Source organism: Phoca vitulina, unplaced genomic scaffold (assembly GCF_004348235.1).
Source record: "Phoca vitulina isolate PV1807 unplaced genomic scaffold, GSC_HSeal_1.0 scaffold22, whole genome shotgun sequence".
Lineage (NCBI taxonomy): Eukaryota > Metazoa > Chordata > Mammalia > Carnivora > Phocidae > Phoca > Phoca vitulina.
The window spans coordinates 27807614-27829251 of NW_022589725.1; the positions used below are offsets into that span (position 1 = coordinate 27807614).

General features: G+C 38.7%; 1 protein-coding gene across 1 annotated transcript in view; it reads left to right on the forward strand.

Annotated features, from left to right (window-relative positions):
• The window catches only part of MACROD2 (mono-ADP ribosylhydrolase 2), a 1298181-nt gene that overhangs the window by 1186949 nt on the left and 89594 nt on the right, over positions 1–21638 (forward strand). The window contains exons 8-9 of the mRNA XM_032419411.1: positions 3966–4076; positions 8444–8512. Of these exons, the coding sequence (XP_032275302.1) occupies positions 3966–4076; positions 8444–8512 (180 nt within the window). The remainder of the gene's footprint in view (positions 1–3965; positions 4077–8443; positions 8513–21638) is intronic.

Genomic DNA, 21638 nt, shown 5'->3' on the forward strand with positions numbered 1-21638 from the left:
CCATGTATCTCTCATCCTTTTTAAACCAGTAGCTATAGGGCCATCTTCTTGTCATGGCAAATGTCAGGGGCACAGGCACCAAGTCCAATTATGCAGCACAGTTAAGCCTTTTTCTCACATTGTGTCCACTAATATTTCACTCGCCAAATCAGGCAACTTGGTCAAATCCAACATCAGTGGGTTGGGACGGATTCTCTGCCCACAGTGGGAGAACACTAACCGTACAATCCATTACAGGGGACTGAATAATTGGGACCAATAATCTAATCTGCAAACCACTGTATTTCAACGGCATATGCTTCATCTATGCCTGGAAATGTCAGCACCTCTATAAGAAAGAGTATTAACACATGAACAGGTAGGACACATCAGGTTGTTTCCCCAGTAGCAGGGCTAGCAGGGATGGATTTGCTCGGATTCACTTCCCCTTTCTCTTCCCATGCACAGTTCACAAAAAGAACCACACCTATCAGGATAGCAACCTGTGGCCATGCCATTGAGAGTTTGCCCTTGTACATCTCTTTTATATAGAAATAAACATGGATTATGTTCTTGTCATCATCCAACAAATGATGCATTCCTACTGCCTCCATGAATTCAGTTGACAGCAGGAGTCTCTTATTTTTATTTCTATAAAATTCCTGAAATATCCTTACATATAGTACATCCTCAATAAATATGGGTTGAAAGAGTGAAGAGCAGGATACGAATACTAGAGAAACAAAAAATTATGCAACAACTAGAATGCTCACAGGTTACTGTGCTTTTTGGCATGAGAAAATAAAGTGTTATGTGACTCCCACCATGAATGCTATGGCAATTTATTATCTGAAATAAATATGAGATCTTAAAGTCATACACTAACTATGAGAATTTAGCTTCTGCATGACATTTTTTAAGCTAACAAAATTGCCTGTCACTTCCCCATATTTCTTCACATTTATTGTAAGCCTTTTAAATCCCTTCTAAAAACCACAAGTTTATATTCACCACTCTACTTAACTTTTTATTGTTTATGGGCTTCCTGTGAAGATAGCTAGACAGACAAGGCTGATGAAAAGGAAATCTTGTCCTTATCAAATAAATACTTAACGGTAACTGTGTAATGGGATTTTTTTCCCTACCAGTGGAAGACCACTGTTTCAGTAAGAACCCACTCATTTGAGGCATTTTAAATGGATGGAAAGTTATAAGCCAGCCAAAATGTCCTGAAAGAGTGAAATGAATGTTAATCCAATTGCCGGAGAATGCTTGCTTAGAAAGCGAGACTTCTACACTGGCGCCCCCTGCTGGCTCTGAGGATGCACTGTCTGGAGATGGATGAAAGCAACGTACCTAAACCTTGTCATCCGAGGGCACGTTACTCAAAGGGCAAACCCAGAATTTTTCTGGAATGCACTTACTCAGCAATAAACATGCCAACTGTTTCATGAGTTTTCTTCTTAAGGGAAGAAATACTGCAAGTGGATCCTGCAATCAAGGCTCAAAGTAGGAGCCAAAATCATGCCGCTCGGGTGGCTGTGTTAGGGAGTGGGACAGCATGCATATGCATAGGGCTAAAAACCCAGGCGTGAAACCTTAGGAAAACAGACTGCTTTTTATTGTTATAAAGCTGGATTTGGGGGTCTGACCAGAAATGTCCTTCTCATGCATTTCGAACTGCTAGAACCAACTCCTCACCTTCCTGTCACTTAATTGTTGTTTCTCTTTCCCTTCTTATCTTCCTCTCACCACAAGAAGGCTTTTCACTCTATAGGAGATGTGGTAACCAGACTAATTTAAAAGGCAGCCTGTCACTGCAGACTTCAAGCCTATTGTGAAATCTCAGTAAAAGACTGTCCGCTGGGGGAGACAGAAAAGCTGGTAGATTTCTCTTGCTTGATTCTGACTCCATTTGGTGGGAGGAAGGGGGGAAAATACTGACCTATGTTTTTAACACATGCGGTAGCACCCACTTAGCCTTGTGAAGGGAGCAGGTGCAGCAAGGATGGCTGTTTCCTTCCCAGAGCAAAAGCCAATGCCGTCGTCTGCTTGGAGAACAAGAACAGAGCAAATGTCAAACCATTAAGCGGTACTGTAAATATGCCATTTAGAACATCGGATGTAGGTAGCTGCTCAGCTGCCTCGGGTCCTCCTGTTAAAAGTTAGACTGTATCCCCCAGGACAAATAGCACAGGTGCTGGGCAGAGGGAACTGTAACTTATGTAGTCATTGGTAGCATTTCTTCCCTACTTTAGAATGCCACTCTTATTTATCTATCATCTTTCTATCTATCTATGTCACTCCATTATAAACTTTTTCTTTCATTCAAGTCAATTCGAAATGTTTTCCCATCTGCAACTCTTCAGTTCGTTCTTTTTCAGATCCTTGGTGAAATGTTTCCCCCATTGCTTCTAAGGCTATTGTTTGAGCTCTACTATTTGAGTCCTCCTCTAGGGAGGATTCCCCATCCTCTTGCCTCTGGATTAAGAGCTCATAGTAGTAATGGATGGTGGGTCAAGGCACTCAAGCAAAACAAAGTTAAGTGATCTGAGCCTGGTGATGGGTCAGGACTTTTCAAAGGGCTCAGCTGGGTGATTCTTCAGCTCCTTGTGGCATTGGCTGAGGTCATGGTTTGGCTGTGTGTGGCGGGCAGCTGGGCTGGGGTGGAAGGTGCAGAAGGACCCCCCACGTGTCTAGCCCCTCGGTGCTTCATCATATGGCACTTCTCTCTTTCTGTGTGCCTCTCTCTTGGGAGGCTAGCCTGAGCATCTCTACAACGTGGTGACTGGCTTCCCAGAGGGAGAAGGTAGAAGCTGCTAGTCCTCTGAGGCCTTGGCTTAGAGGTCCCAGAACATCATTTCCACATTTCATTGATCTAGTCACGGAACCAGTCCAGATTCGAGGAGAGGAGAGCTAGATTCCACTTCTTGAGAGACAAAGGATCTGCGGCCATCTTTAACCCATAGTAATATATGTCAGTCACTTCTGCTTCTGTTTTCTGTCCTTGACATGTTTTATGTTTCGTTCCTGTGTCTTTATATAAATTTTTCTTTTTAAAAAATTTTCCAGGGGCCCCTGGGTGGCTCAGTCGTTAAGCGTCTGCCTTTGGCTCAGGTCATGATCCCAGGGTCCTGGGATCGAGCCCTGAGTCGGACTCTCTGCTCAGCAGGAAGCCTGCTTCTCCTTCTCATACTCCCCCTGCTTGTGTTCCCTCTCTCACTGTGTCTCTCTCTGTCAAATAAATAAAATCTTTAAAAAAATTTTTTTTCCAAACGAAGAGATTTGGAAACTCTCTCAGCAATGAGGTAGAAAATCCTGCCTTTATTTGCCTTTGAAAAGTTTATTTTCTTCTACCCATCAATCCACTGGTATATATTACACATTTTAAGCCAAAAGAAAATGTTAACCAGTTTCTAGTATACAACCATCACTGCCCCTGCCCAGTGATTTGTTTTTCAAGGAGTTATGTACTAGGGTGTACACTTGACCAACATAGTCTGTTCAAGACAAAATATTTCATAGCATAGATGTGTTAGACTGTCATGTGTAAGTTAGGTAAAAATAGATATTTTTTGCAACATATATCAAACAGGAAAAGAAGTCATAGAAACTTAATCAAGCAAATTTACTTACACGGTGCATATTGCTTGAGTCAAGGGAGAAAAGCAGATTCGAATTAAGATCAGTACTGCATTTTGGGAAATGCTGTGCAAGGAGAGAAATGTTGTAGGAGTGCTGAGTGAATTTTGTTTACTGTGGTACAACAGTTCATCAAGCAAATCAGGTGAGAAGGGACAAGTATAAATGTACCTATTTATATAGGTAATTTCTCTGTTTCATGCCTCTGATTCATCTCTCTGCCTTGCTTTGGGAGTCATGCTACACTGGTTACAATTAATTTCAGTGCTGCATATTAGCCCTAAAGAGATATTTCATAAATTGACTTGATGTATTTTTTCCCCCCTCTGTGGTTTTCTTGAAAGATGAGAACGGTCCAGAGGAAAAACAAAGTACAGAAGAAATGGAAGGGCAGAGCCAAGAAGCAGGTGGGCTCAGATTTCTTTTGAGGAGTCTCCTAGGCCTCATCCACAGAGGTGAACAATAACTTTACTCAAATGTTGTTTTCTAGACATGTTATAGCTTTTCACCGGGTTGACTGCAGTATTCATTTAGGTCTCCCTCAGGAAGCCACCAGTCCCACTGGAAGACAACGCTTCCAGTCAGAAGGATGCATTCTCATTCCTCATTCACCAATTCCATTTTTCTTCTGTGCAACAACACTTTGCTTAGAAATGCTCTAAGAACAACGGGCAGAGGTTGGAAGTGCCAATTCAGAACTTGGATACCTCAGGACAGGTCAAAATTAGCAGATTTAGTTTTGGGGGAATAAAATGAAAATGTTTAAAGTAAATAAATTAGAGGCTTTCCCTCCATGAGGAGTAGAATGTTATTTACTACTTTGCATTGAACTTTGAAGAGCTGTGTTTCTGGTTGTTTCTTTACGTGTGGTAGGAGACAGTGTCATGGAAGCTGGTTACCTCACAACCAGACCTAAAGTGAGATCCAAAGCCTTCCTGACATCTCCTCTGTTCCCTAAGAACAGATGTGTTCATTGGATGTTTATAGATTCTCTACTGTAGATTCTGAATGGAATAGCTTTAAGTGAAGTAGCAGTTAAGACTCAGAAGAGTCTTCAGCTTCTCATCTCTTCTTACCCATTTGTAAACGTGTCCTCAGGCACGCTCTCCTTTAAAAGGCCGATAGGCACAGTTAATGCCGTTATCAACACCACCACCCAAATCAAAATATCCTTCTTTCCTTTAGTCTCCAAGTCCTAATGAGCCCCACAGAGGGGCGTTTTTGAAACAGTGGGCTCCGTCTGATGTGTGCCAGTCACGTCCTGGGCCATATGCTGAGCTCTTGGAAATCAACCAGTAGTGTGATAAGTTTTTCACTGAAAACTTCCTACATTAACCTTGGAACTTTTGCTAGAGAACTGGAATATTTTATTATTAACCTGGAAGATGGAATTGAAGAAGGCCAATCAGAGAAAGCACTGAAGCAAAGCAGCAAGGACCTTGTGTAGTTGCCGCTGGGTCAGCTGGCTCCCTTGGCCGAAATGTAGTCCTTGCAATGAAATGAATTTCTGATACAGCAGACTGTTGTTATCCACCCCCCCACCCCACCCCAGTTCCCGACCCACACATCATTATGCACCGTGGAAGATGAGTCTTAGGTGAGAAGCTGTCACTGTTTTCACTGTTTGCCACTGACAAGTATTAGTCAACTAACTGCTGACAGCTGAGGCCATTCTCTGAATGGTGAGATTTCACAGGTTTTATTCCCTCACTGCTCTGTCCCCAACTATCTCTATCAGCATAGATTTTTTCCCACCCTTGTTCACACACACACACACACACACACGCACACTTGGGCACACATCTGCCTGTGTTTTGTTTATTCATCCTTTTTTAGCTAGTAAGTTGAGAACAGGTGGTTTCTTTTTGGATTTGGGATCACCTGTCAGCAGAGAGTGGTGGGGCTTCAGTCCTCTTCTGCACCCCTTGGATTGATAGCATTATCATCGCAGTATGTTTACCTCTCAAGGTAAAGAATAGTCCTAAATGCACCCCTGAGGGGCTCCTCTTCCTCTTCCAAGTGAGCCCACTGGCTGGCCCAAGTCATGGCAGGATTCATCTCTGATCTGGTCTGTTGTCAATATACATGGTTATATCTGCTCTGGCTCATTTCATAGCCTCCTTAATCCTAGTGCAGAAAAATCAAAGATGAGGTCCTGGTCAATAAAGCCCTTTTGACCTACTGTTGTTCTTTCAAAATATAAATACCTCCTTTACCTTCAATATGATTTCCAACTTCAATTTTGATTATGTAACTGCAGGCCTCTTCCACATCATGAAAAACACACAATCTCAAGCCAGCATAGTTCTGACTACTGTCACGATCAAATCAAATCAAAGTTTGTAGATAATATTCCTCAAATAGTCATCTTTTATTATTATCATGTTCAATTAGCCAGCACATAGTACATCATTAGTTTCAAATAGTCATTTCACGAATACATATCAAGGGTCTATGTAACTCAGGCACTGTTCTGGGCCCTGGGATACAACAGAAAACCATAAAGACAATATCCCTGCCTCCTTGAAGCTTATATTCTGGTGGGGTTGGCAGTGGGAGGAGGGTGAAATTCAGAAATTAACAATAAACAAAAACACACAAGATGGTGATAAAAGCCTTGTGGAGAAATGAGGTAGGTAGAAGGAACACTGAGAAGGCAACTTTCTATTGGCTGGATTTGGGAAGGACTCCCTGAGGAAGGGATATTAAATAAAATCTCAATGAGGATCTCCTCACCGGTGGAAGAGCATTCTAGATGGAGGGACCAGATGATGCAAATGCCTCAAGACCAATTTTAGCATGTTGGTGAAAGAAGGTCGGAGTGGCTGGAGCATGATGCATTAGGCAGAACATGGTGTAAGATTTGGTTAAAAAAAAATCATAGGACCAGATAATGTCTGACTGTATAATATTTGATTTTATTAGAACTACAAAGAGAAGCCAGTGGAAGTTTTGAAGTTTTAACAAGCTCAGTTTGCCTGTGAGTAAAAGTGGGTCACAAGAACCAGAGACCAGTTAGAAGGCTATAGCAGGAAGAAATGGTGGCAGTTTCTGGCAATGGAGACAAAATGGATTGATGTGTCATATTCCAGACATAAAGATAACAGGATGTGCTGATGGATTTGGATGTAGGGTATGGGGGAAAGAGGAATCCAGGATAACTCCCAGATTTTTAGCATCAGGAACTTTGTGGATGATGATGCCACTTGCTAATATTTGGAAGACTGGCCACCAGGCATAGTTTTTGTTGAGAAAGTTAATAGTTCTGTTTTTTCCATGGTAAATTTGGCCATATGGGATGTCAAGAAGCTAGCTAGTTAGATAGATTAGATGATGATTCTGGAGAGATGTTGACTGAGAAACAGGTTTGAGATTCACGTGGCATGTAAATGAGGTTTAAAATAGTGGTTCTGAAAAAAAATAAACATTAAAAAATAAAACCATGGTTCTGGGTGAGATTCACTAGAAAGAGCATGTAAATAAAGAAAATAATGGGCTTGAGACACCAAGACATCCAGATAGGCGGCAACAGAATAAAGAAAGTGTTTCAGAAAGAACAGAGTTAAGACTCTGTGAAATACTACTGAGAAATCAACTAAGATGAGAAAAGAGAAATGACCATTGGATTTGGCAAAGGGAAGTCATTGGCATCTTCCCTCAGAGAATCTCGGAGGGGTACTGGAGCCAATGGAGTGAGTTATGGAGAGACTATGAAGTGAGGAAGTACAGAACAATAACTCAGGCCCTTTTAGGGAGTTGTATTGTGAAAGGAAGGGCAAATGGGAAGATGTAACACCAGAGGAAGGTTAATAGTCTTCTGTTTGTTTTTTTTCTTTTTATAGGAGATTATCGCCTACCAAAAGAAAGTGATTTATCCTCTCCAATTATTCCCCTACTAAAAATTTTATTCTCTCTTCCAATAGAGACATAACCTGCAAGTAATAGTCATATGCATTAAGAATGAAAGAGATGCTAGAAAATATGCAGTTTGTCTTCAAATGTTAATTGTCATGGGTGTGTGAGTTCTCTTGAGTTCCATAACCTTGTTACTACATGAAGAATGTATATTCCTTTTCAATCCCTTCTTCAGTTGTCAAATATTAACCATTCCAAATGATTTTGATAATCCTTCATATATTAAATCTGCTATTTTAATGTTAATCATCTATTATCCTGGAAGCTAGATATGAGTGGAGTCATTGTGGTGCCTGTGATACTGAGAGGAAAGATCAACTTGATGAGGTTCATTGCCATCGTGAGGGGGAGAGGGACCTCCAAGTTCCTTAGCCCCCACTCTGTGTTTGGGTGATGTGAAATCTCCAAGTGGCTTTTGGTGCTTTCCTACAAATGATCCCCTCCTGGGCCTCTGCGCTGACAGCCATCAGACATGCTCCCTGCAGTTTGACACCCTGGCATAACAGAGCAGAAGTGCTGTGCTAAGAAAAACCAAACTTTAAAAAGACACACATAAAAGCACTTTGTAGAAACTTGCAAGGATATGCTTCACAATCATTCACTAAAAGAAATGTACCATTCTTCTAGAGGTGCGGAAAAAGCAAAATGCCAAAGCAAAATAGGACCAACAAATAGTATTCTTCACCAAAAAATAGTTTGTTGTCATTGGGCTCTGGTTTAACGGAGCCTGTCCATTAATTATAAAAGAGAGTCATAAACCCTAAACCTTTCAAAGACCACTCCATGTATTAGAGCATTAAACAGGTTCATCCTTCCTTGGTGGAGTGGAGAGGGATGTGACACAGGCAGGGAAACTCCATTTTGACAGTATTAACTCTGAGGCAGTGTTTCTCTTTCTGCTGTGTAGACGGCGTCAACGCTGCAACTGGGCCCAGCCCTGCTTCAGAAGAGGCCGTTGAAGTCTGTAAAGATGAAGGTATGAGACCACTTACTATGTCTAAAACTCACAAGCTCATAGAAGACCATCGGATTTTGTTTATATGGGAAAATGAAGCAGTGAGCAAATCTAATTCTCTTTAAGCACCTCTATTTCCAACCCAATCAAATATCATGCCCACTCTGTTTTATTCCATATCTGCCCTTTCAGAATTTATATATACATTTATATTTGTTCCTCTGAAAAGTAACTGTTTATTAAGTAAGAAAAATAATCAAAGAAATTATGTTCAAGGAAGATTGCTTATTTGAAACACCAAAATTAGGCAGTTCTGCTGTTTACAACTACTCATTAGGAATAAGTTCAAAGGAGTGGCATTTAGGAACCACCTACCAGGGGGCTCCATTATCCAGACATAATAAGAAAGAAAAAATGTTAAAAGGAATCTACAGAAATAAATCTTTGGCGGGAGCATCGTCCCTCATTCTATGAACAGTTACTATGAGAAAATGTTGCAGAACCAGGTATACCCAGAAGAAGAAAAAAGTAAAGAAAAATCATATTTAGGTTCTAGGAAAAAAATTTGAGGGAGAAATAGTGGGGACATTCATGTACAGATGATAGAGTTAAAAAAATTATCTGAAGGAAAATGTAATAGTCCTTTTTTTTCTTTCATTCACCCTGATTAACTGTCCCCAAACAAAAAGGTAATATTATTTTATATCTGTCATTGGTTGCTATTAAAAACCGCTCTATAGACTAGATTGTTATTATACAAATGGACATCTGGTAAACCCATGCAATCTACTTGGAACTTTTAGATAAATATGCTGAATGCATTTGTTTCAGTTTGGAGTGATATGAAAATAGATCTATACTTGACATTGATACTTGCTATTCCTTGAATCAGTATTTAGAAAATCAAAGTTGTTTTACAATTTTAATACTCAGCTGTTTGCATAATTCATTTCATTTCGTGTTGTCTGGTAAGTGGGTTTTCCTAAATGAGGTGTCCTGAGTAATGAGAGTAGTTGCTAACATTGTGAACTCTGGGGCTAGATGGTTGAAGCTTAAATCCTGTCTCTGCCACTCAAAATTGATGTAACCTTTGACAAGTAACTCAAGGAATTAACAAGTAATGACAGGTAATTAACCTCTTTATGCTTTAGTCTTCTCCTCCATGGAGTAAAGACAATAATAGAATCTACCTCGAAAAATACCATATACATATGTCAATTGCTCAAACTTTTCAGCTGGCACGTGTACAGATTGGGCTCCCCAAAGACAAACTGTGTGATGGAGATTAGGAAACAAACATTTATTAAGGAGAGCTCTGATTCCAAGAGCCTTTCCACCTGTGAAAGAGAAAGGGTCAAAGCAGAACTGGGTAGAGAGGGAAGTTGAGCTGAAAGGCATTATCAACAGAGGCCACAGCTAGCTGAAGATAGCATGACCCTTCTGAGATGTCTCATCTGGATGAAAGAGTCAGGTCAGTAAGACCTTCCATTGATAAGTCACCTGATACTGGGTGCCTTGGGAAGGGGGTGTGCCTTCGGTGAGGCAGAGATCTTCCATTGAGGTAATCCTGGAAGCCAGAGATGAATGAGGGCTGCCTGCACCTGGGAGAATAAATTCTTCATTCCTATAGGGGGAACTGGGTTGCCCAACAAGCATATACCATGCTGTAATTTTCAGTCGTCCTTTTTTTGATCATTGCACTTTTTAAATGAATCCCTTAGCACTTCTTTCATATTACTCAGATATGCGTTCTTACATCCCTGATTTTAAAGCCATTTGGTATATCTAAAAATGTAGTAATGTAGATATCCACATAGGTTCTGATAAGAAACACCAGGTCATCTTAGAGAGAGAAATAAACCTGACTCAGTCTCAGTGGAAAGACAGAAAGTGGTGTTCATTTTAGGCAAATAATTTTGGACATTCCAGTCATTTAGCTTGTGATAAAAAAAATTTAATGTCATGAAGTTGAATGGCAGAGTTTAGGAAACAAGAGATAATCTAATTTAAGTACTTCAAGCTGAGATTTTTCCTGTTGAGCTGTTTGGTTTAGAGATATTACACCTTTATAGAAATACACTGTTTGCGATGTTTCTTGATGCTTTTAGGATCTCACACCATTAATTGCTCATGCCACGATCAATTTCTCAGAATACTTTTAGGGTTTTTTTTTTTTTTTTACATAAAACTTTTAATGGTGGTGACTCCAACAAGTTCTGTCACATATCACAAATGCAATTCCCTAGTAAGATTAAATGTGAATTTTAAGGATTTTACTGAAATAAATTGTTAATATCCATTAACCTCTTGATCTTGGGGAAGGAAAAGTGTTTTCAAATCCACATTAACATGTAATCCAGTTTCAATTAAAAATAGAACATACAAGATAAGATTTTTGCCTTTTCCTTCTGAAATAGCATACACATGAGAACACTGTTTTTGATTATCAGGCAGTACAAAGCTTAGACCAAGTGTCTAATGCATGTAGAACTGGCATCTTGACGGACATATACATAGCTTAGAACAAAAAAGAAATGAATTTGCCATTGAAATCCTCCAAGACTGAGATCAAGTTGAGATTAGAAGGCAGTCACATGTGTTGAGGATTCATTTCAAGCATTCGCCATTATTAGCTTTCATGCAGAAATATATCTCCTCCTTGGTGACACCGGGACTATTTATGAGCTCTGCCGTTATAAGATCGCTTATAAAACTGCTTATTATACTCTCCAGTTTAAGTGGCAGAACATTTTTGCTGACCAAAGACCTGAAGGAGCCCTTGCTTTCTTGTTTTTGCTTCCAGACTTTGATCTTGACCCAGCATCTTCTTGGGTTTTGGAATCGCTGATATTATGGACTGACCTTCATTCTCTCTCTCTCTCTCCCTCCAAAATAATTCCCAAAGATTTTGAGACTCACCAGTTATTTCTCACCTTACTTGTTGATTGGCTAGATTTACATGTATAACTTTGGTTCTCCCATGAAGTTAGTGTCTTCTAAACTGCGAAGACTGAAAACAAGCCAACAAAGAGATGGCTAATGTCACTTGGTTTGGGATGTTAGTTTTTAAAAAATTAAAATAGCTAGGGCGCCTGAGTGGCTCAGTTGGTTAAGCAACTGCCTTCAGCTCAGGTCATGATCCCAGGGTCCCGGGATCGAGTCCCACATCTGACTCCCTGCTCAGCAGGGAGCCTGCTTCTCCCTCTGCCTGCCACTCCCTCTGCTTGTGTCCTCTCTCAATGTCAAATAAAAAATTAAAATAGCTATGTGAAAGTTGAAGAATTTCAAGAAAAAGTGTCTTCTGGGGTGTCTTCTGTGCCAGCGATTTTGTTCAAATGTTCTAGACATATTTCCCACTGAGTACCGAGAATGGATGCTTATTGCCCATTTACCCCACATAACTGCAAACAATGCACACTGCTAACTGAAGGAGGTACAACTGATTGTCTGTTGGATCAAGAGCTAGACTGTGCACTACAGACTGAAGGCACCTGTTCCCAATGACTCATTACAGACCTCAGGTGGGCAGGTGTTGAGTTGGGAGGCTTAGATGTGAGAAGGAGGAATGTTGATGAATAATTCATCCATAGGGTGGGTACATGCCAAGGATGCTGCAGCAGGGACTGAATTGAAATGAACTCCAAGGTACAGCTGGCCTGAGAAAATATCTGTAGGTTCATAGGAGTTCTGAAGTTATTTAAAAAATAGGCATGCACTTATCTATTGAGGGATTTCTTTCTCTACTGGTAAAGATACTCTATTTATTTAATGGTGGTTTATACTTTAGATCCTTAAAAACAAACCTAAGAGTACAAATGTTAAGGTTTGTAAACCAACAAATGAAGAGGCATTCAGATGAAGGGGAGTATAAACACGGGAATAAAATTTATGCCAGGAATATCAAGTGCTCTGGTTAAAACTGCTGCAAAGTTTTTATTTTTATTATTATTATTATTATCTCTGTTATTTAAAATATAGTCATTCTCCTTAATTCAAGGAGAACTCTCTGTTCTAGTTGTCTCAACACTCTTAATAGCTCATCCTTACTCACAGCCAAAGGCCAAGGCACTTTCCTGGAGGAAAAAAAAAATGTGCTGTTTCAACACATCCCAATTCTCCTGTCTTATTATTTAATCAGTACCTAATTTGAATTTGAAGGTCAAGTAGACCAAATCATATGCTCATTAATATTAAAAGAAAAATCAGTTAATACTCAGGTGCATGCACACCCGAGCTTGTATTCCTTTGGAGCTCTGTAAGTCACATCATTGCTGTTTTGGTGTTTAAGAAGTGCGATGTCACCTGGCAAAGGATTTCTTAACCCTTAAACTGGTGGCAGGCCCCCTAGATGTCACAATTTCTGTAGAATAAGAGCAAAGCTAAAACAGGAGTCAGCCCTGCAAGGAGAACAAAAGAGAAAGGATGAAGTTAGGTGTGAGGAAGCGGATTCGGGCATGTGCAAGAGATGAGAATACATGGTCCCAACCATCGGTTCCTGTAAGTCTGGCCAAATGATGTTGGCTCCCGATGCCTCTGACCATGTTTCTCTTCCTTGTCTAAATCGTTGCAGAGAAAGAAAACATAATTGTTGCAGAGAAAGAAAACATTGTACCACCCATGAAATTCCTCTCAGACTTCTGCAGTCTAATTTTTTTCAGTCTTTTTCTATTCTTGGTGTCTATCATCCCTCACCACTAAAGGTGCTGTTAACTAAGGCTAAGGCTTACTAAGGCTCCTCACCACTACTCACCAAGGTGGGACAAAGCTGTCCCAGGTCCTGGATCTGCATTGTTTCAACCAGATCTGTAGAGTGTCTGGATACACTGTAACACCCAAGTTATCACTCTTGGATTTTAAGAGTCTGAAGTGTGAAATCAAAGTCACTGCTCTCTGGCGGCTCAGTGAAGGGGAAAGAACTAAGATGTATGGAATGTCTCTGGCACTCAATGTTTTACACTTATGTACAATATATTCTTCATTTCACAAAAGGGTAACCTAAGACTCATAAGCAAGAGAAAAAGGTGTATGTGTGTAGCAGGGGAGAGGAGAACAACTTTATTATTGTTTACTCCCAGCTGATAGTTAAGTGATATTTACATTTAGATAATCCCCCCAAAGATAGTATTTTATTCTATTTTTAATATAACAATTATTTATTTTTTCTGCCTATAAAAATAATACATATTTATTGTAAAATATTTTAAAATTCAGGAAAATATAAAAGGGAAAAACCTATGATCATTTTCTCTTTAAGGAGTAAATAATGAAAAAATGTCCTCATTCTGATTTTTTAGTTAACAGTGCACCATGAATATTTTCCTGTGTCTTTAAATATTCCTCAAAGGCATGATTTTTATTGGAGGCATAATATTTCATCATATGGTTGTCTGAGAATTTACATAGCCAGTGTTCTAATGTTAGATTATTTTGTTATTTACAGTTTTTTCTCTATTATAAATAATAAGGAAATGCAGTGCATACATTTTAAATAAATCTCTGTGTATTTCTATGATCAGTTCCTCAGGATAAATTCCTGATTTTTTTTTATTTACTAGGGAAAAGGTTAAAATATTTTTATTGCTTACATTTATTTTCTTATTTTAACAGTAATGGGTGTTTATTATATGGAAAAAAAAAACAAGCAAAAGAAGAAATGAAAATATCATCCATAATCTCAATCCCAGAAATAAACATAATATGCTGGTATATAAACTTTCAGTCTGTTTCTAGAGTGCTGTAAATAGATAGATAGATAGATAGATAGATAGATAGATAGATAGATAGATTTTTAGGGTATTATTTATTTATTTCAGAGAGAGAGCTAGCACAAGCAGGGGGAGAAAGGGGGGGGAGAGGGAAGGAAAGAATCCCAAGCAGACTCCGTGCTGAGCCTAATGCTGGGCTAGATCTCATGACCTTGAGATCATGACCTGAGCCAAAACCAAGAGCCAGATGCTCAACTGGCTGAGCCACCCAGGTGCCTGAAACTGTCTTTTAAATATAACATAGATTGTGAAATTATTTCCATGTCTTTTAATAGTCTAATATCACTTAATTGTACATTCCAATGAATGAATGTTTGTAAGTTACTTACCCTTCTCCATTTGAATCATTTCTTTGTTTTCAGTTTTAAATTCTGTACTGGCCAGGAATGTTCTTTTTTTTTTTTTTTTTTTTTTAAAGATTTTATTTGTTTATTTGACAGAGAGAGACACAGCAAGAGAGGGAACACAAACAGGGGGAGTGGGAGAGGGAGAAGCAGGCTTCCCGCCGAGCAGAGAGCCTGATGCGGGGCTCGATCCCAGGACCCTGGGATCATGACCTGAGCCGAAGGCAGACGCTTAACGACTGAGCCACCCAGGCGCCCCTGGCCAGGAATGTTCTTTAACTTTGTAAATGTTCATGATCATTTCTGTTTAAAAAAGAATCCAATATATGGAAATGCATGCAAATCTTTGTCTTTTCTACAATGAATAGAGTTTATTCCTCTTTTGATTCTTTAAATAATGTATATTCATTGTAAAAAAATCAAATCATGAAAGGCAGTATAAGGAATAGAATTTTTAAAACATAAGTAATCACAGCACCCTGAGATTACTACCATTCACATTTTGAGGACCATCCATCCTTTCATGCATCATTCACACAAAATTTTACATAAGTTGATCATATAATGTGTGATTTTAATGCAATTTCCCCTTTTTTATTGTTTGCTTACTTCCCACCTTCCAATTATTCAGTGAGTAAAATATACCGATTAAGTATATTTAAGTATATTGTTTTATCCAACTTCTGGAGTCCAGATTCTAGCTCTACCATGACCTGTCTGACTTTGGGCAGGTTCTTTATTCTCTGCACCTCAGTTTCCTCATCAGGAAATTAGTAATGAAAATAACACCTCTATCACAGGATATTGAACATTAAAATGAGGCAATCCATTTATACATGTCAAGGAGTGCCTGATACACAGTAGGAAGCTCAAAATTTCTATCATGGTTATATATATATATATATATATATATATATATATATATACTTCTTTTATAAGTATTATATCACATTCTACACACTTTTCTGAACCTGGTTTTGTTTCAGGCAGCAAAACTTTGTGGAAATCCATCTGAGTCATTTTGTGTAGATCTGATTCATCCATCTTAAAGCTCCTGTGATACTCCATTGCTTGGAAGTACTATAATTTATTCAGCCATTCTTCTGTGATAAGCAAGCACTTTCTTCCCACTTTATTGCCATACAGACAATGCTACATAGATGTCTTTGCCCATATATCCTTATAAGCAGTGCTTTTATTTGTATGAGAAAGATTCCAAGAGTGTGAGTTCTGCTTTTGAGGAGTATGTGTTTTTAATAGATACTGCCAAATTGCTTTCCCTAAAGGCTGTAACAATTGGTATTTCCATCGGCGATTGTGATTTTTGTTCTTTTCTAATATTTGCCAGTCCAATGGGTGTAAAGTACTATCTCATTACTTTTTAAAGGTCAGGATTATTGTCCCAATTTTGTGGGTAACTAAGGCTCTGAAGGTTTGAGTAACTGGTCTAGTTACCCAAAAGGTAGAACCAGAATTTGGAAACCAAGTCTGCCTAAACCCAAGCCCGTGCTTTTTTCATCACACAATACTGCTTCCCACAGCATGCATTTGGAGCGAGAGATATTCCTTGCCTGGGGGGGGGGGGGGGGGGGGGTACGATGCAGGTAGGTCCAGAGTAGTCAGAGGGCAGCATGGGAAAGCTGAGACCCAAACTAGGTGAGTAGGGCAGCAAGATTAAGGCAATGGCAGGGGGAGTTTGGAGCCAACTTACTTGGTCCACATTGCAACTTTGACCCTAACCTAGTCCTACGATGAAATGTGTGCATAGAAACCTCTCATCTACCCCACCAGATATAAAGTCCAAACTCCTTTGCATAATACCCATGCTCTTTCCATATAGTCTGGCTCTACACCTGCACATGCTCTGTTCTGTAACCCAGCTCACATATGTGATATTTCCCAAACCCCCTTGCTGTATAGCGTTCTGCCTTTTTTCTTTCACATCTGTTTTCTTCAAGATTCAAAGTTCATTTCCAATATGTTACCCTAACATGAGTCATCTACTCCATCATTCCCTTCTTCCCCCCTCCTTCTCTCCTTCCTTTCCTTCTTCCCATCAACAATAATCTGAACAAATATTTTTATGACAAGAATCTTACTAGATGTTGCAGGGGAGGGACATGCACCTTTTCACCTTTCTTGATTTCTCCCCTCCTCATTGCATTTCATTCCATGCAATAGTGAACTGTCTCTTCCAGTTTCTTGTCAATTTGTTTGTAAAACTTCAAAACTTACCGTCACCTTGTATCAATATTAGTTATATACAGGACTTCTCTAACTCACTAGAATGTAAGTATCTGAAAACCAGGTAACCAAGTCTCATTCATTTGCATGTCCTGTACCAAGTCCAACACAGTGACTTGTGCACAGTAGGTCCTCAATATTGGATATACAGCCTATGGTAGAAAATGAGCCACTTATAACTGTCCTAATATCATGGCCATTTTGCCAAAATATTTATTACTATTATTAATGGTCCCAATAGAGGGAATTCCCTTTCAGAATTCTCCTATTTCAGAAATGAATTTTCCCCAAAATGTCATGCTAGAAAAACACAAAGGTAAATTCAAGGCAGAGACTTCCCTATTTGTTCACTTTTATTTGGATATTACTCCCCTATCAGAGAACAAAATAAATTCCTTCTAAATGGTAAATGTATATAGATTATTTGCTATGATTGAAGCTCATTATTTATGCTTAATTTATGATGAAGCTTTTCCAATAAGCTTTTCAAATGTTTTGATTAAATATGTTTTAAATTGGATTAAATGGATGAAAGTAGATAAAATCATTTATCTTCTTTTTAGTATTAAAAGTGTATTTATCTACTACAGTTTAAAATATTCTCAAGTGGCCATTGGAAGTCAAGTAGCAGTCGCCTTACAATTACATTTTCATATATATATTATTTTTCCTTACAAATCAAGTGTGACTGTAATTATATATTTGTAACAGTGAGTGAGATTTGGAAACAAAATCATCAGATTAGGATATGGGGATTATTTGAGTGGGATTGCAACCCCTTTGCCCAATACACAATGTTGGACCTAAATTTAAGTCCAAATAGGTCTAAATTAGTATAAGCATCCCTGTGATCTATTTTCAGATTCACAGACCTAATTTTGAGTCCTTTGTGCAAGTCATGCAGGCTTTATGAGCCTCAATTTATTTTGAATTCACAACACCACTGCTGTATGACTTAGGTAACTTTTTTAGGTTCCTCCTCTGTAAAATGAGGATAATAATAGTATTATATCATAAGGTCCAAATATCAACATTGGAAGAAGTTAATTCCAGCCCTCATGAATGACTTGGAGGGGTTCAAGACTTAAGCAGAGGAAGTAATTACAGATGTGGTAGAAATAGCAAGAGAACTAGAATTAGAAATGGAGCCTGAAGATGTAGCTGAATTGCTGCAATCTCATCAGAAAACTTGAATGGATGGGGAGTCACTTCTCATGGATGAACAAAGAAAGTGCTTTCTTGAGATGAAATCCACTCCTGGTGAAGATGATGTGGAGACTTTTGAAATGACAACAAAGGACTTAGAATATCACATAAACTTAGTTGATAGAGCAGTGGCAGAGTTGAGAAGATGGACTCCAATTTTGAGAGAAGTTCTACTGTGGGTAAAATGTGACACGTGACAGAGAAATAGTTTGTGGAAGAGACAATCCACATGGCAAATTTCACTGTTGTGTTGGTTTAAAAATTGCCACAGCCACCCCAACCTTCAGCAACTACCAGCCTGGTCAGTCAGCAGCCATCAACATGGAGGCAAGACCCTCCACCAACAAAAAGATTAGGACTTGCTGCAAATTCAGATGATGATTAGCTTTTTTTAAATAATAAGCTGTTTTTTAATTAAGGTACATACATTGTTTTTTTAGACATAATGTTATTGCACACTTAATAAGCTACAGTGTAGTGTAAACATAACTTTTATATGCACTGGGAAATCAAAAACTTCATTTGACTTGCTTTATTGCAATATTCACTTTATTGCAGTGGTCTGGAACTAAACCCACAAGATCTCCAAGGTAGACAGAGCTCACAGATACAAAGAACAGAATGGTGGTTGCCAGAGGCGGGGGATGATGAGTGGGAAAAATGGATGAATTGTTTTTGTTTTTAATATTTTAGCTTAAATAAATGGAATAAATTTATATTTATGAAAGATTTAAAAAGTACTTAGGTCACATTAAAGTACACCTCAAAGTACCTCAGAGAAAGTAACAAGATAAACAAAAAGAAGAAGGAGAAGAAGGAGGAAGAGGAGGAGGAGGAGGAGGAAAAGAAGAAGAAGAAGAAGAAGAAGAGGAAGAGGAAGAGGAAGAGGAAGAAGGAGAAGAAGAAGAAGAGGAAGAAGAAGAAGAAGAAGAAGAAGAAGAAGAAGAAGAAGAAGAAGAAGAAGAAGAAGGAGAAGAAGAAGAAGAAGAAGAAGAAGAAGAAAGCAAACAAAGCTCAGCTCCCTTCTCTTACTCAATGATAACATATTTTCAGTGACAGAAACTAATTTTTAGCTGTAATATTATATGGAGAAAAGCAATATTTTCTAGTGGTCATGAGGTGGTCTGGTATGTGACTTCATGAGAATTTTGTGCCTATTTATACCCTAGTATAATACAATAGATACAATAAAAATTCAGAGTTTAGCAGTAAACACGGACTACTTCTCGGTTCATTTTATGTCCTTACCCTTTTCCCATGTAAGCTTCAGAAGAAAAAAAGGACATGGTTAAGAAAAAAAAAAGTTTTGGATGATTTTTTTTTTAAAGCAAATATACGTTAATATTTGAATTAAAAACTGAATGCTGTACTTCAAAGGAATTTGAAAGGATTTCCAGAGTTAATTTTGAAGATATGTATTTTGGCCACTACATAAACGTGACTTCACTGAAAAACAGAGATCCGGACAATGGTTCATGTGCAATGGCACATGATCGTATTCTACGTGAGCAAAGACACTAGAGAAAGGTTAAATTAAAGAATTGGCTCCACATCCATAAGCAACATCATGGGGCTCTTGCTCAGACATTACCATGTTTAAAATTTTTATAGCATTCATCAGGCTGTTAATCAGTGTTCTTATAAAAAGAGTTCTACAGTCAAAAATGTTTCAAAATTACAAGGTTAGACAAAGTTGAGTAGTTTCTACAGATTTCTCAGATTTCTCAACATGCTCACATGCACTGAAAAGGTCAGGTGAGGTGGAAGCATATGACATATCCCATAGCAATTGACCAAATCTCACTAAAAAAAATGTTTGCTTCTTACTCTTTTTATATGTAGACTATTTTTAAATCCAACAAAACACATTTTGGGAAACAATTCCACATCCTCTCCAAAAGAGTTAAGAAACATAAAGTTTTGATTTCAATAAATCATACTCACTATTATAAGACAGAATAAGCAATGATAAAATTACTTTTTAAAAAATAAGGTCTGAGTTTCTTAAATTTGTGGAAGTACAGTGTTATTGAGGAAACATTCTCCCAAGTTTCAGAAAAGGATGTAGCCTATCATAGTTTTTGACAATAGATATTTTCATGAGCAGAAATATGTTGTCCTGCCTCATTCCTAATGATACTTGTTGTCATCTATTCTTTCCACCACGGTTCCCGGGGGGTATATTTATTGCAAGAGACAGAGCAAGTCAGAGAGAAAGACAGAGAATGTCTCAGAACTACTGCATTCCTTAACAAAAAGAAAGGAATAATTGGCTAGCTAGTGATGGAGACTGGAAGGTATTTTAATCAGGTACAAAGACAAGGTTTCCTAACAAGCATTGTTGGCATTTACTGAAAAGTTTGTCTTCCTATTTCATTTAGAAATTTGCCCTGATATTTTGCACCAGATGTGTCAAATTAAAGTGGAAAGACAGGCAGAAGGGACAGTAACACTCACATACACATGTGCATACACAAAACAGCACGTGCGCGCAAACACACACACGCGTGCGCGCACGTGCACACTGTGTTTTAAGACCCAAATAAATCTGTACAAGACAACATTTCTCCCAGCTTTATCTATGATTTAGGATGTTTCTGTGATACTGGCAGACTCATCTACAAGTTGAGAGAAGTTATCTTATCAGACCACATAATACACTTTCTGGGAGGAAAATAATAAAAGAAAAAAAATCTTCCTGAGCATAAGCTATCACCCCATGGGAAACTAGATTTGACTGTTGTTTCCACAGGTTTTCTGCTAGTTTTTCAAGAGAAAAAAAATGGAGGTGAGATGTAAAAAATAATAATTATATTCCTCCCCCTCACCCTCAAAATATCTTTTCTGTCATGTCATGTCATCTTTGCTAATTTTCCCTTTATTTTGAAAACGCTTTCAGATGAATAAAGAAATTGTGTGTCCTAAGAGCTTTGTACATAGATCCTAACTAGGTGGATTTGAAGAATAATGGCAATCGGAAAAATATAATGCCCAAATGTCATCGCCTCACATAATTCTTTCAGTGACTCTTTTAGATGGACTATGAGTTAGGTAACAGTAGCTGCTATAACACAAACGTCAAACTGACACAGGAGAAATGTGTTTTCTCACGTCCAAAAAGTCCACAGTGGGAGGCGGAGTTCCACACTGTCATTCAGGGACTCAAGCTGATGGAGGCTTGTGAATTCCAGCCTGCGGCCCACAAAGTTCTCCCGAGTCTTGACATCCAGTCAGCAACTAAGGAGGAGAGAAAAAGGGTTTGACAGCGGGTTTTTTATGGCTGGGCCTAAGAGTGACACCCAGCACTTCTGCCCACTTTCTGCTGGCCAGAACTCAGTTACCTGTCCCCGCCTGGCTGCCGGACAGATGTTCCTGTGTCCTGCAGGCTTTTCCTTCCCGTGTGACTAAGACGAGGGAAACTGATTTGTTGAACAGGTACCCGGTATCTCCTAGAGATGAGTGGTATTATTATTATTATTAGTCATGATCATCATTATTATTTTTATTTTATTTCCCTGATTTTACAAATGAGGCAACCAAGACTCAAGATGAATAACTAGCCCAGAGCTACACAAGTATTGAGGACAA